The sequence below is a fragment of the Danio aesculapii genome, chromosome 7 (assembly GCF_903798145.1).
Source record: "Danio aesculapii chromosome 7, fDanAes4.1, whole genome shotgun sequence".
Taxonomy (NCBI): domain Eukaryota; kingdom Metazoa; phylum Chordata; class Actinopteri; order Cypriniformes; family Danionidae; genus Danio; species Danio aesculapii.
Window position 1 is genome coordinate 10,304,462 of NC_079441.1, and position 15,780 is coordinate 10,320,241.

Sequence of the window (15,780 nt, forward strand, 5' to 3'; positions counted from 1 at the left end):
GAGTTTTTTGGTTGGCAGTAAAAAAAAAAAAAAAGAAGAAATGCCCGCATGTGTTAAGCATTTTTTCCTTATCGCTTACACAACAGTAATCTGCTAGTGTTAACGCTGCTTTGGCTTTTTCAGGGTTAATTATTGTGATCTCTCGATTGCAAAAGAGAAATACTGGAAAATCTCTGTAGACTGATGGCATTTCATGCCGTTCAGTCTTATAATCTTAAAATATCAGCAAAATCTGTTTTGTCATCATTTTAGACAATACGCTAGAGAATCATTCAAATACTAAAATACTAAAGTGACTCTAAAGTGAACAAGCAACGGTTTCTGCTGTTCTGACCATCAGCTGCAGATGAATGAATGGTGGAAGAAAGTAGTTCCTCATACAAAATGATTTGTAGACTCTTGCGTTTAATTTACTTTTTATATACACAATTATTCCGTCTAACTGTTGTATAAACGCAATATCACACTCATAGCAGTGCGATATGGCTTTATTTCGTCACTGGTGGGATACTAAGTAACTCGGCCTGCTGCCTGATGCCAACACATACCTCCTGCCAGTGTCGACATACAACCATACTACTCGTGTGATTCTGCTCATACATACACTATAGTATTTTCGGCAGTTTTTAACATTTCTCAATCATGATCTTTCTAAGGAAAACTCGATTCAGCTAACTGTGACTATTAGCTTAACAGCTGTATGCCATTCTTGCTAGCTATCAATGTGTATACAGTATACAATGATCAAATATAATACAGTATATAGATGTTTTATATAGCCCTAATTCGTAACATTTAGCCCCATACATTGTGGATAATTGTTACCCTGCCAGTAAAGCCCCAGATAAAATGTATTTATTTATATAGTTTTTCAGCCCTTTTTTTCTTTTGCTTTCTGTAACCTCTGTTTTTGCTATTGATGATCAGACTTATGCTATTACATACAAAGTCAAAGCAAAAAGGCAACGTGAATGACATGAATGACACATTTTGATTTCAAAGTGATTTTAGAGAACCGTTTCATTTCTCTGCACTTTGTGTGTAAATCTAATACACTGAAATCTGCAAGTGGTGACACTGTGGCTCAGTGGTTAGCACTGCTACCTCACAGCAAGAAGGTCGCTAGTTTAAGTCCTAGCTGGGTAGTTGGCATTTCTGTGTGGATGTGTTTTCCCCGTGTTGGCGTGGGTTTCCTCCGGGTGCTCCGGTTTCCCCCACAGTCTAAAGACATGCGCTATAGGTGAATTGGGTGAACTAAATTGGCTGTAGTGTATCAGTGTACGCATGAATACGTGAGCGTATTGGCGTATCCCAGTACTGGGTTGCAGCTGGAAGTGCATCCGCTGTGAAAAACATATAGTTGAATAGCTGACGGTTCATTCCGCTGTGGCGACCTCTTATAAATAAGGGACTAAGCCGAAGGAAAAGTAATGAATGAATGAAACCTGCAAGTGGAAACACACTCAATGTTGGCTGATACCTGCGGACACACTCCCTCCACAGCATCAACCACAACAATGGCCCCGTCACATAGCCTGACAGCGGTGGACACCTCCGAGGAGAAGTCCACATGACCAGGAGAGTCGATCAGATTTATGAGGAACTCCACTCCTCCTGCAATGACAACGCCAAACATAAGCCAGAGCAGTACATTGTGTCGAATCAATAAAAAAAATACAGACCACGATGGCCATCACCTGTAGTGAAATGTAATGAAATAGCGCTGGACTTCATGGTGATTCCTCTGATCTGCTCATCCTCCCTGCTGTCCAGATATCTCAGCTACAGGAGCAATGACAGAAAACAGCAATGACAGAGAAGACAGAATTGGTGAGATTCAATCGTATCTGTCTTATTTCAACTCCAAAACAACAGGGGTGTCTGTATGTGTGTACTGTAATACTATTTTTAACTATTATGTTATGGATAGTTGCAATTTTGGGTTAGAGTTTTAGAAGGACAGCGGTTGACAAAAAAAAAGTTATACAAATGTCTGTCTGTCTGTCAATCTATATTTTTTTTTAATTATTATTCATTATAATTATAATTATTATTCATTAATTTTCATTCGGCTTAGCCCCTCATTTATCAGGAGTCGCCACGGTTCAATGAACCTCCAACTATTCCAGCATATGCGCACTTCCAGTCGCAACCCAGTACTGGGAAAATGCTTATTAATAACTTCAGTATCTTTATGTTTTTTCAAGAAACAATGTCATTTGTTGTGTTTTTTCTTTTTAGTTTATTATTATTATTATAATTATTATTATTATTCACTGTGGCTTTAATGCATTTTATTTCAGTTTTTTTGATATTCACCTAACAATTTTCTCATCTAATATAATTTTTCTGTCTGATATATATATATATATATATATATATATATATATATATATATATATATATATATATATATATATATATATATATATATATATATATATATATATATATATATATATATATATATATATATATATATATATATATATACACATTTTTTTCTACAATATTTTAATGAATTATTTTATTTATTTATGAATTGTTTCTTTTATAGTTATACACAATAACAGTGATCAAATTAAAAGATAAATTGTAGGATGTATTATATCAATTATGGGTTTTAGCCAATTATTTTTAGATAATACATGTACAGTATATATAATAATTATTGAACTTAATTAGCATTTCTGAAACTTCATGATGAAAGCTTTTATTTTTTGTATTATTATTTTCTTTCAGCTTTATTTCAATCAAAACAGCAACTTTATTATATTTCTAGTTTTATTACCAACACATCATTTTAAATACATTGTCAAAAGTTAATAAATACTAATAAATCAAAACTGAATTTAAAAAACAAACAACATGCTGAAAAAGTATTATTTATTGTTTGTACTTTGTTATAAGGCTAACAACTGGTCATTTTCCTGCATGTACACTTACCTTTCCTGCTAAACGACTGGATATAATACCATTACTGGCCACCAGGCAGTCTGCTAATGTCGTTTTCCCTATAGACAACATACAATGCTTCAATTTATACAAAAAAAAAAATAAATAAAAATCTGTAGTTTGGAGTAGACACTTGACTATTAATGACAATAACAGTAAATAAATAAGCATTAAAATGTATATACAGTTGAAGTCAGATTTATTAACCCCCCTGAATTTTTAGCCTCCTTGTTTATGTTTCCCCCAATTTCTGTTTAACAGAGAGAAGATTTTTTCAACACATTTCTAAACATAATAGTTTTAATAACTCATTTCTAATAACTGATTTATTTTATCTTTGCCATGATGACAGTAAATAATATTTGACTAGATATTTTTCAAGACACTTCTAAACAGCTTAAAGTGACATTTAAAGGTTTAACTAGGTTAATTAGGTTAAACTAGGCAGGTTAGGGTAATTAGGCAAGTTATTGTGTAATGATGGTTTGTTCTGTAGACTATCAGAAAAATAGCTTAAAGGGGCTAAATATAGCTTAAAGGGGCTAATAATTTTTTACTTAAAATGGTTTTTAAAAATTAAAAATTGCTTTTATTCTAGCTGAAATAAAACAAATCAGACTTTCTCCAGAAGAAAAAACATTATCAGACATACTGTGAAAATTTCCTTGCTCTGTTAAACATCATTTGGGGAAAATAAAAATTCAAAGGGGGGCTAATAAATCTGACTTCAACTGTAAATCGACAACTTTCAAACTTACCATGATCTACATGAGCAAGAATACACAGATTCCTAATGTGTGCTGTTTTCTTCTGCAGTGCAATTATCCTCTCCAAACTTGTGTGACCCATTGTGGCTTTCTACATCAAGAAGATGAAGAGCACTTTATTAGTAGGATAAACACAAATAAAAGTAACACCCCAAAAAAAACTTTGGGACTCATAAATATCTTAAAAAATGTTTTCATTTAATTATATTAAACATCACGAGTGACATCTGTATGCAAACAAATGCCGTTCAAGGTACTGTATACGTTCTTAAAAATCACTCGATATCTCTATAAAAACACTGCGCATTTCAGAGTGTGCCTCACACAGGTGAGTGGGCTTGACAAACTACCTATAAAAAGACTCTTCTCTCCATATGCACCAGACACTTTACTTAAACTCTATCTTACAAAACCTCAATACGAAAAGCAATGTTTACTTGTGAATGCACTATCCAATCGTGTTCCACTACTTTTTCAACCTTGAATAGTTCAACCTTGTTCTGTCTTGTGCAAAAGTATTTATATAGTATAGTCTGCTTTAGGTTTTGTGTATAGTTAAGTATTTAGTTAGTAGTTACTTAGATTACCGCTATGGTAAGTTAGATATGTATGGGTTTAAAATAGCTCTTATGTCCAGTGTTGTGTTCATATTTATGATTGCGTTTATTTACGTAGCACTGTTTTTATGTGAGATACAACATACATTTCAACCTACTGTTTGTCTACACATGAAGCAGAATGAAGATAAAGCTCAGCTTGACTGAGAAGGGTATAAACAGAGGTTGGAGCCAGCTCCAAGTGGGTGGGACTTGAGCTCCAAGTGGGCTGTACAAACCTAGAGTTTTAATTTGTTTAATGTCTTGTACATGAGTCCAATACTGTTCTTTATGAATGTCTACACCTGCCCCAACCCTAAACCCAAACTGACAGTAACCAGATGCGTTTTATTAATATCTGCTCCACCTACACCACCTAAACCGAGCCTACTTGTGGTTTAAGTCCCTCCCACTTGGAGGTCACCCAACCTACTTGCAGTGGAATCCATCCCACTTGGCGGTCTCCAGGCTGTGAAAATACCTACTTGGCTTGACTTGACTTGATTAGTCCAGTATAGACAGGCATTCTATTTTATCAATAGTTGTTCTTAAACTGTTCAGAATTTTCATAGTAACAACAAAGACATATCCTGTGTGCTTTAGCCCTTTGTCGTGAATTAAACCACAATGACATTAAGAGACTGACATTATTATTATATGAATTATTGTAAATTACTGCAACATCATTATTTGAACATAATTTCACACCCTGAATGAATAAAAATACAAATTTTAAAAGCTAACATCAGAATGAGATGATTCATTATGAACAGAACATCAATTATTTTATCATTTAAAACCACTAAATATATGTTTAGAACCCTTGAGTTCATTCAGTGAGAATATAGTAATGCCTGTGTGCTCCACAGAAAGTTTAAGAAGGTCCGTTATTCCAACTGCTGTCAGGTTTTTTTAATGATATGGGGTAATTTGTATATATGTAGCTTTTACTTGCTCAGTTATTTAGTGTTGTGCAAATGAGATTCCGCTCACAGGGATTAATAAAGGTCTGTACTACTCTCTTTTTTATGAAATATTGTGTTGAAGGCACTTACATGACGTTTTTAAACCGACTATTCAAAGTAGTGTGGTAAACAATATAGGGACCATGGCATAAGTTGTCATTGTTCAATAATGAACAAATAAAAACAACTTCACCTCAATTGTTTCCATTGGTGTAAAATTGGTTTTATATATTCGCACATTTGGACTTTCTGCTTAATATTATTTCTGAAAAGTCCACCACAAATTTTGATTAGGGAAATGTTTGAAGTCATACTTGCATGCCATTTCAGAGCGACTATTCAAAGAAGCGTGGTAAATAATATATATATATATATATATATATATATATATATATATATATATATATATATATATATATATATATATATATATATATATATATATATATATATATATATATATATTCAATCAACATTACTGTAGATTTAATTTCAGTAACAGATTTTTAACTCGTTGTCCATCCTAATGGACAGACATATTTGAAAAAAAAAATCCTGATCTAAAGCTTGCAATGTTACAAGATATTTTAAACTTTAATAACTATGTGCAATCCCTTTTTTTTACATACAATCTATGAAATATTGGCAAAGATATCAATAAATCTGAATAAAAATATTTGTAAATGTGGCTTATGTTTGTGTCTGGAGTGAAGTTGATGCCATGCTGCTTTTCAGTGTAGTGATTTTTTTCACGTGCCGAGTTGTACCGCCATTTGATTAATTGACAATCTAATGGACTGCAAGCTTTAAATTAGATGAAATGGTCAGGAACCACAAAAAAACATGGGCTGACATGTGATGTCCTTCGTAATGGACACAGGATACAGTTCCAACTTATTTCTTTGTAAGTGAAAATGTTTTACCAGCTACCGTTAAATGACTGAAGTAAAGTTTTATATCCACACTAAATAGAGAAATCAAATTAGCAGCCAATGACTATCAAAGTAGCCAACAACAATGTTCAAAGTGAAAAAATAGTGATAATGCTGTCATATTCACATGTGATTTCAGACCAAATATTCAAAGTACCATGGTAAACAATATAGGGAGCGTGCCACAAGCTGTCACTGAACGAATGTGCCAATATAAAACCAACTTTACCTCAATTTCAACTTTATTCACTCATTTCTTTGTTCACTCATTTCTTTATGAGTGACAGAATGAGTTAAAGTCGATTATAAGCTGAATGACTGAGGTAAAGTTGGATTTATATTCACACTAAATAGTGAAACCATATTAGCAGCCAATGACTATCAAAGCAGCCTACAACATTGTTCACAGTCAAATAAATAGTGCTAATGTTGTCGTGTTTACATGTGATTTCAGACCAAATATTCAAAGTAGCATGGTAAACAATATATGGAGCGTGTCACAAGTTGTCAGTCACTGAATGAATGTGCAAACATAAAACCAACTTTAACTCAATTCCAACTCATTTATTTATGAGTGGCACAAAATCAGTGAAAGTCGATTATCAGCTAAATGATTGAGCTAAAGTTGGTTTTATATTCACACTTTCAGGAGTTCTCCTTAATAACGAAACTTCAGAAAAGTGTTATTTGCAAATTCTAAATAGTGAACTCATATTAGCAGCCAATGACTATCAAAGTAGCCTACAACAGTGTTCACAGTCAAATAAATAGTGCACAGAGGTAAAGTTGGTTTTATATTCACACATTCTTTTATTTAGAAGTCTCTATATTGTTTACCATGTTAATTAGAATATTTGATCAGAATTAGCATGCAAGTATGACTTCAAAACAACATCAACACCATTTATTTGACTGTGAACAATGTTGTACTTCGATAGTCATTGACTGCTAATATGATTTCGCTATTTAGAATTTGCAAATAATACTTTTATGAAATTATATTATTTAGGGGAAAGTCCGACTGTGCAAATATAAAACCAACTTTACCTCTATAAACAGTGCTAATGTTGTCATATTTACATGTGATTTCAGAAAGAATATTTAAAGTACCATGGTAAACAGTAGTGCATGTGTCACAAGTTGTCACAAAATGAATGTGCGAATATAACGCCAACTTTACCTCAATTCCAACTTACTACTTTGAGTGATTCAGAATAAGTGAAAGTTGATTACTAGCAAAATGACTGAAGTAAAGTTGGTTTTATATTCACACTAAATAGTAAAATCATATTAGCAGCCAATGACTATCAAAGATAGAGGTAAAGTTGGTTTTATATTCGCACATTCGTTCATTTAGAAGTCTCTATATTATTTACCATGTTGCTTTATATGTTTGATCGGAATTAGCATGCAAGCATGACTTCAAAACAACATTAACACTGTTTATTTGACTGTGAACAATGTTGTACTTTGATAGTCATTGGCTGCTAATATGATTTCGCTATTTAGAGTTTGCAAATAATACTTTTATGAAATTATATTATTTAGGGGAAAGTCCGAATGTGCGAATATAAAACCAACTTTACCTCTATAAACAGTGCTAATGTTGTCATATTTACATGTGATTTCAGAAAGAATATTTAAAGTACCATGGTAAACAGTAGTGCATGTGTCACAAGTTGTCACTGAACGGATGTGCGAATATAACGCCAACTTTACCTCAATTCCAACTTACTACTTTGAGTGATTCAGAATAAGTGAAAGTTGATTACTAGCAAAATGACTGAAGTAAAGTTGGTTTTATATTCACACTAAATAGTTAAATCATATTAGCAGCCAATGACTATCAAAGATAGAGGTAAAGTTGGTTTTATATTCGCACATTCGTTCATTTAGAAGTCTCTATATTGTTTACCATGTTAATTAGAATATTTGATCGGAATTAGCATGCAAGTATGACTTCAAAACAACATTAACATTATCCAATTGACTGTGAACAATGTTGTACTTAGATGGTTATTGTCTGCTAATATGATTTCCCTATTTAGAACTTGCAAAGAATACTTTTCTGAAATAATGTTATGAAGGAGAATGTCTGAATATCGGAATATAAAACCAACTTTACCTCTATAAACAGTGCTAATGTTGTCATATTTACATGTGATTTCAAACAGAATATTTAAAGTACCATGGTAAACAGTAGTGAGTGTGTTACAAGTTGTCACTGAATGAATATAACGCCAACTTTACCTCAATTCCAACTTACTACTTTGAGTGATTCAGAATGAGTGAAAGTTGATTACTAGCAAAATGACTGAGGTAAAGTTGGTTTTATATTCACTCTAAATAGTAAAATCATATTAGCAGCCAATAACTATCAAAGATAGAGGTAAAGTTGGTTTTATATTCACACTAAATAGTAAAATCATATTAGCAGCCAATGACTATCAAAAATAGAGGTAAAGTTGGTTTTATATTCACACTAAATAGTAAAATCATATTAGAAGCCAATGACTATCAAAAATAGAGGTAAAGTTGGTTTTATATTCGCATATTCGTTTATTTAGAAGTCTCTATATTGTTTACCATGTTGCTTTATATATTTGATCGGAATTAGCATGCAAGTATGACTTCAAAACAACATTAACACTGTTTATTTGACTGTGAACAATGTTGTACTTTGATAGTCATCGGATGCTAATATGATTTCGCTATTTAGAGTTTGCAAATAATACTTTTATGAAATTATATTATTATGGGGAAAGTCCGAATGTGCGAATATAAAACCAACTTTACCTCTATAAACAGTGCTAATGTTGTCATATTTACATGTGATTTCAGACAGAATATTTAAAGTACCATGGTAAACAGTAGTGCATGTGTCGCAAGTTGTCACTGAACGGATGTGCGAATATAACGCCAACTTTACCTCAATTCCAACTTACTACTTTTGAGTGATTCGAATGAGTGAAAGTTGATTACTAGCAAAATGACTGAGGTAAAGTTGGTTTTATATTCACACTAAATAGTAAAATCATATTAGCAGCCAATAACTATCAAAAATAGAGGTAAAGTTGGTTTTATATTCGCACATTCGTTCATTTAGAAGTCTCTATATTGTTTACCATGTTGCTTTATATATTTGATCGGAATTAGCATGCAAGTATGACTTCAAAACAACATTAACACTGTTTATTTGACTGTGAACAATGTTGTACTTTGATAGTCATCGGATGCTAATATGTTTTCGCTATTTAGAGTTTGCAAATAATACTTTTATGAAATTATATTATTTAGGGGAAAGTCCGAATGTGCGAATATAAAACCAACTTTACCTCTATCTATCGAAGCAGCCTACAACATTGTTCACAGTCAAATAAATAGTGCTAATGTTGTCATATTTACATGTAAGTTCAGGCCGAATATTCAAAGTAACGTTACCATTGTAAACAGCATAGGGAGCGTGCCACAGGTTAAAACCAACCAAAGCTCAATTATAAATGATGCTGTTTTAACACATACTTGCGAGTATGTTTGTTGACAATTGTAATATAGCAGCATATTATTTCTTAAATATAGTGATTGAGAGATGACACAATCAGTTGCAACTTTTCAAAACAACAACGTCTATTGCTAACGTACAAACTCAACGTTCAAAGCAGACATGTACAATATGGTAATATAAACACGCGTATATCCAGCATAAAATTCAACCGATTCCGAATGACATTCTGGCTTTATAAACTTGAACACCACCAGCATGAGAAATGACAACAGATACTCACATGTTCCCTCCAGTCCAGGAAGCGCAAATGTGCGGCGCGTCGCACGCGTCATACGTAATACGTTACGCAGCGTCATCACCAGGACGCCTCTGACAGCGGTTGCGTGGAAACGGAATGCCGCAGAAGGGCAGCGAGTGTGTGAGTTGAAGAAACGTTCATAATTATCGTCAATAAACCGATGAAAATGACACGCATTTGTATCTGTGAGATGTGCAGCTGTGGGTAAGACTACGTTTGATTTGTTTGGGCTTGTTTTTGGCGGAAGAGAGAATATAAGTAACCCAAGAAGATGTTTTGAATTATTGATGGGTAAATGTTAGGATTGGAGTAGCTAATGGAAAAAGTTCGGAAAACTGATCGTGAAGGACGGAAAAAATGCAAATAACTTAACATTTATCTATTTTATAATTGTAAAATTTACATTTATATGCAAACACATATAATACATGTCATTTGTGGACTACAATTCTGGGTTATTTCAAAACTTGCAAGATTTTGGGTTGAAAAACAAATGTAGTTTTACCCAGTAGTAGTTTGTTTATACTTTGCCAAAATCTGTTATATAAAAAGTTAATATATAATGTTATTTTATTTATAATACTAATAAAAGCTGTTCTTTTGCCCTGATAGGGAAGTGATAGAGACAAATATTTTTCTTAAAGGGACAGTACACCCAAAAATGAAAATGTACTCACTATTTACTTCCACTCACAAACCTTTATGAGTTTCCTTTTTATGTTGAACCTAAAATAAGATATTTGGAAGAATGTTGGAAACCGGTAACTTCCATAGGAGGAAAAACAAGCACTATAGAAGATTGAGGTAAAGTTAGATTTATATTCGCACATTCATTCAGTGATAACTGTTTATTATATTTATACCTATATTATTTACCATGATACTTTGAACATTCACTTAAAAATGGCATGTAAATGTGACTTCAAAACAACATTAGTACTATTTAACTGACTGTGAACAATGTCGTACTTTAATAGTCATTGGCTGCTAATATGATTTCAATATTTAGAATTGGCAAAGAGTACTTCTCTGAAATTATATTAAGGTATGCATATGCGAATATAAAATCCACTTTACCTAATTTTTTTTACCAAACATGTACTGTGGATTGATGTAAAATTGGTTTTATATTCGTATATTCAGACTTTTTCCTTAATAATAAAATTTTAGAGAAGTATTCTTTGTCAATTCTAAATATTGAAATCATACTAGCAGCCAATGACTATCAAAGTACAACATTGTTCACAGTCAATCAAGTAGCGCTAATGTTGTACTGAGGTCATGCTTCCCTGAGATTTCAGACCGAATATTCAAAATAACATAGTAAACAATATAGTGAGCGTGTCACAAGTTGTCACTGTTCAAAAATAACGAATGGGTGAATATAAAACCAACTTTACCTCTATCTATGGAAGTCAATAGTTACCAGTTTCCAGCTTTCTTCAAAATATCACAATAACAGAATAATCTCAAATAGATTTGTGATAAAAATGACAGAATTTTCTGTTTTGGGTAAACTATCCCTTTAAATTAATAATTTAATTTAATTTTCTATTTAATGCAAGGTTAAAATACTTGGTTAGTGCAAGGAGAAAAATACAAACCCTTTAGCAACAGTTTGTGGCTGAGTTTGTTGTATACTGTAGTACTTGTTCCCTTGACTACACAAACACATTCAGTATTGAGAGTACAGAGACGATTATCATTATCTTAAATGCTTCTCTCAACAGGCGTCACCGCTGCACACACCAGCCTACGACTCTTTACAAGAAAGACTCTCAGACCAATGTGTTGTCAGAGTACACAGAGAAGTATCCTCCCTATAAAGGTCACACTCGTCCCAAGAGCCTCAAGCCCCAACTGCAGTATAAAGCACATCAGGACACGATGGACGCAACAACCACCTTCAGGTACATTCTAAAACTGAAATTCAGAAAGTATACTTGAGCCACTAGAGAAATTCATTCATTTATTTTATTTTCGGCTTAGTTCCTTTAATAATCAGGGGTCACCACAGTGGAATGAACTGCCAACTTATCCAGCATATGTTTTGCGCAGCAAATGCCCTTCCAGCTGCAACCCACCACTGAGAAACACCCATATACTCTCATTTTAAGGAAATAAATACATTTAATCCATTTTGGAATAAGACTGTCAAGCGTTATGAATACTTTTCAGATGCAATGTATGTGTAACACTTTTTTTTTTTTAAATGTATGTTTTCTCAGGACGGATTATATCCCATATCCAGTCACTCATCGCCCTGAGAAGCAGCAGCTCGAGTACAAGCCCAAGTCTGGAGAGATTGATTTGGGAACCACCTATAAACAAGACTTCAACCCGTATGAACTGCAGCCATTTACTCCTTTGCGCCCTAAAGAGAGAGTGCATGTTGTCAATGCAAAACTGGACACTGTACCCACCTATAAAGGTAAGGCGTGATTTTTTGTGAGCATGTTTCAGAATACACTCTGAACAACTGAAGCATGTGAATGTACACCTATATTTTAATTTGTTAATATAGCAAACACTTAGCAACTTAAAAAAATGGGGGATAGTATTTTCTATTCAAGGCATCTTTAATATAAAAAAAGACTTGTGTTTCAAATAAATACAGTTATTTTGAACTTCCCATTCATTAAATAACCCTGCAAAAAGTGATTTCAGCTATTTTCGCTGTTCATAATAACAAATGTGTCTTGAGTAAGAAATAAGAACATTAGTAATGATGCTAATAATTCAGCTTAAATAAATAAATAACTTGCTCAGACTTTCTTATTCTAAAACTCACTGTTAAATTCTCTCTTCTGTCTGTACTTCTGTCTGTCTGTTCTTTTTTGCATTGTTTACTTTGTCGTTTTCCTCGTTTATTAGCTGCTTTGGATAAAAGCATTGGCAACATGATTAAATGCAAATGCATCACAAGAATAAAGTACCTTTTAAAATATATTTAAATTAAAAACTGCAGTTTTTACAGTATTTTTGATCAATTAATAATGCAGCCTTGCTGAGCATAAGAGACTAATTTGAAAAAAAATCATAGTCTCCAATTTTTTAAATGGTACTAGATAGGGAAGAACAATAAATTGTTTGAGCATCAAAATGGAAATGTCTGTATCTGCAATAGTCGCATCACAGAGTTAGATTATTTATTAAAGATTAAAAGATTAGGATATTAAAAAATATAATTTTTAAATTATTATCTATACAATGATGACCATGATATATGATGTTTGATTGTTATATTTTTGTACTTGATTACCAAAAAACCATAAAAAAAAAAAAAAAAAAATACATATACATATATATATTGTCATAAGACATAAATTATATTGTCATAGACATAAGTTGTTGCATGTCTGCCGGATCCCGCCTCAGAATGAGTGAGTTTTAGCCAGTGGCAGATTTTGGCATGGGAAATATGGGCAATCGCCCAGGGCGGCATCTTGCTGGGCGGCATGGGGAGACGTTGCAAAATAAAAGTGCCCCAGTAAAAGCTTTTGAGATAAGATTTACTTTATGCAAGTGTATTGAGTGGTTATCCCAGAATAAAGACGTTAGGGGCCATTCACATTCGGCTTCTTTTGCACACGCAAGTTTGTTATTCTTTATGTGAAACTGAAACAACGCTGGGGAAAAAAATTTGATGCATGTGTGCAGAAAGCCATTCCTGTGCACCTCACACACACTGCTCCTAAACCCGGTTGCTTACATGCACGCCGATATCGACATGCAAGACGACAAAACTAAAGTTTATATAATATGATGATGTTATTATGAAGCAGAAAGGAGAGATATTGAATCAGGGAGGTAACTAAGACTTCATAACATACATTCTTGGCCATGACTCTGGTCTAAAACAACAGATAATTCTATAAAACATATATTTTTTTAATTCTACAGAATCATTAATCATGCAAAAGTCTAAGAATATTTCTCCAGTTGTGCCTTTACATTGTTTTTCAGTTACATATAGGATTGATTTGAGTATTTATTAAGAATAATAATTGTATAATAATAATAATAATAAACAAATTGTTATATTTATTGAAAATAAATAGATATATTTCAATTATATAATTATAAAATACTTATTTTACATATATATATATATATATATATATATATATATATATATATATATATATATATATATATATATATATATATATTTAAAATATATATTTAAATATTTAAAATATATACAAAGTGAAACACATAGTGTCTTTATTTCTTGGGGAGGCGGTAAGTTTGGGGTGGTTTCGCCCAGGGTGCCATTTAAATTAGAACGGCCACTGGTTTTAGCTACTTGTAGCGTTCAGAAAAAAACAAAATACCTGCAAAAAAACAACACAGAGAGCGTTTCAGAAGTGTTATTACAGAGCAACACAAACAGCACACAGTATATATATGTGTATTAATGCATGTATAAATGCATGACTACGCGCAAGGCAGGCACCGGGGGTCATGCCGATCACTCGATGCTGAAGTATAAATCAGCCTTAGCACTTAATTATCTGAGCACAAACCGTTCCTTTGTATACTACACACTTGTTGTGTGTATTGCCTCTTCTTGTTGAATCACTGAATGCCTCCTCAATTGTAAGATGCTTTAAAGAAAAACATCTGCTAAATTACTAAATGTAAATTTATTAATATTGTTTAACAAAAAAAAGTGCTTTTGTTAGTTAATACAAGTTTTGTGTGATGTTTTCAAAGAGGATTTTCGTCAGTGGGAGATCATCAGACGGGAATTAACCAAGCCGGATGCAACATACCAACCTCCTGCCACAAAGTTTGGGAATTCCACAACATTTCAGGATGATTTCATCCACCGAGGCCTCGTACCCCGCGAGAGCTACAAACCTCCCAACGTAGCCAAGCTTTCAAATACTCCTTTTGAAAACACCACCAGCAACAAGCTCTCGTACATCCACCATCCTCTAGAAGCCCGTTACATCAAACCTCCAGAAGAGTACAAACCCAGCAGCCATCCCTTCTATGACGTCACCACCCATCGACAGGACTACCAAGGTCTGCCTAGCCAGTCCACTAAAAGCTGCAAGCCTGAACCGGTCAAAGTGGCGTCCAACAAACCCTTCCAGAGCAGCACTGAATTCCGTGACCAATTCCAGCATTGGCCTGTTTCACTTCCCCAGATGCAGAAGTCGGTAGAATACACCAGTCCTACAGCAAACATGGATCTGACTACGACTTCACACTCTGACTACATCAAGCACCAAATCCAACCGTTCGTTTCCAGCAAACCCTTTTCACTTCCAGCAAAGTCTTCCAGGCCCTTCCAGGCCAACACCACCATGAGGGATGACTTCCAGCCTTGGGTGGCGCAGCGTCAAAGCATCATCCGGAAGCAAGAGGAGCTCCAGCGGCCGAGTGGAAAAATGGAAGATCTGACAACTTTCAGGGCACATTTCATCCAGCATGAAGCCCAGCCCAGTTTCAGCTTCAAGCCCCAGAATTCACCGCTCCACACCGACATCCCACTGCAGGCCGATACAATGTACCGCACTGAATTCACGCCCAAGAAGATCAGCATGTGTCCCGCTAGTTTCGAGACGCCACCGGGGTTTGTGTTCGAGAATCGCGACGATCAAGGCCATCGCTTTTTCCGCAAGATGACATCCACCGACAGGATTGAGACCCCGAAAGAAATGGTCTTGACGGCTTGAGAAGGCCCATCGTGATGTTTCTATAAAAGGTGACGCAACTGGCACAAAATGTCTCGAAATTATTGTACTTCA

General features: G+C 33.9%; 2 protein-coding genes across 2 annotated transcripts in view; one reads left to right on the top strand and one right to left on the bottom strand.

Annotated features, from left to right (window-relative positions):
• Nucleotides 1-3,841, bottom strand: part of efl1 (elongation factor like GTPase 1) — a 208,272-nt gene extending 204,431 nt beyond the window's left edge. The window contains exons 1-4 of the mRNA XM_056461027.1: nt 3,714-3,841; nt 2,947-3,014; nt 1,698-1,782; nt 1,481-1,614 (exon numbers count right to left, since the gene is read on the bottom strand). Of these exons, the coding sequence (XP_056317002.1) occupies nt 1,481-1,614; nt 1,698-1,782; nt 2,947-3,014; nt 3,714-3,804 (378 nt within the window). The 5' untranslated portion in view covers nt 3,805-3,841. The remainder of the gene's footprint in view (nt 1-1,480; nt 1,615-1,697; nt 1,783-2,946; nt 3,015-3,713) is intronic.
• A 6,313-nt stretch (nt 3,842-10,154) lies between these two features.
• Nucleotides 10,155-15,780, top strand: saxo2 (stabilizer of axonemal microtubules 2). The gene is made up of 4 exons (XM_056462693.1): nt 10,155-10,222; nt 11,749-11,928; nt 12,247-12,449; nt 14,738-15,780. The coding sequence occupies exons 1-4, from the start codon at nt 10,179-10,181 to the stop codon at nt 15,706-15,708; spliced, it is 1,398 nt and encodes a 465-aa protein (XP_056318668.1). The 5' UTR covers nt 10,155-10,178; the 3' UTR covers nt 15,709-15,780.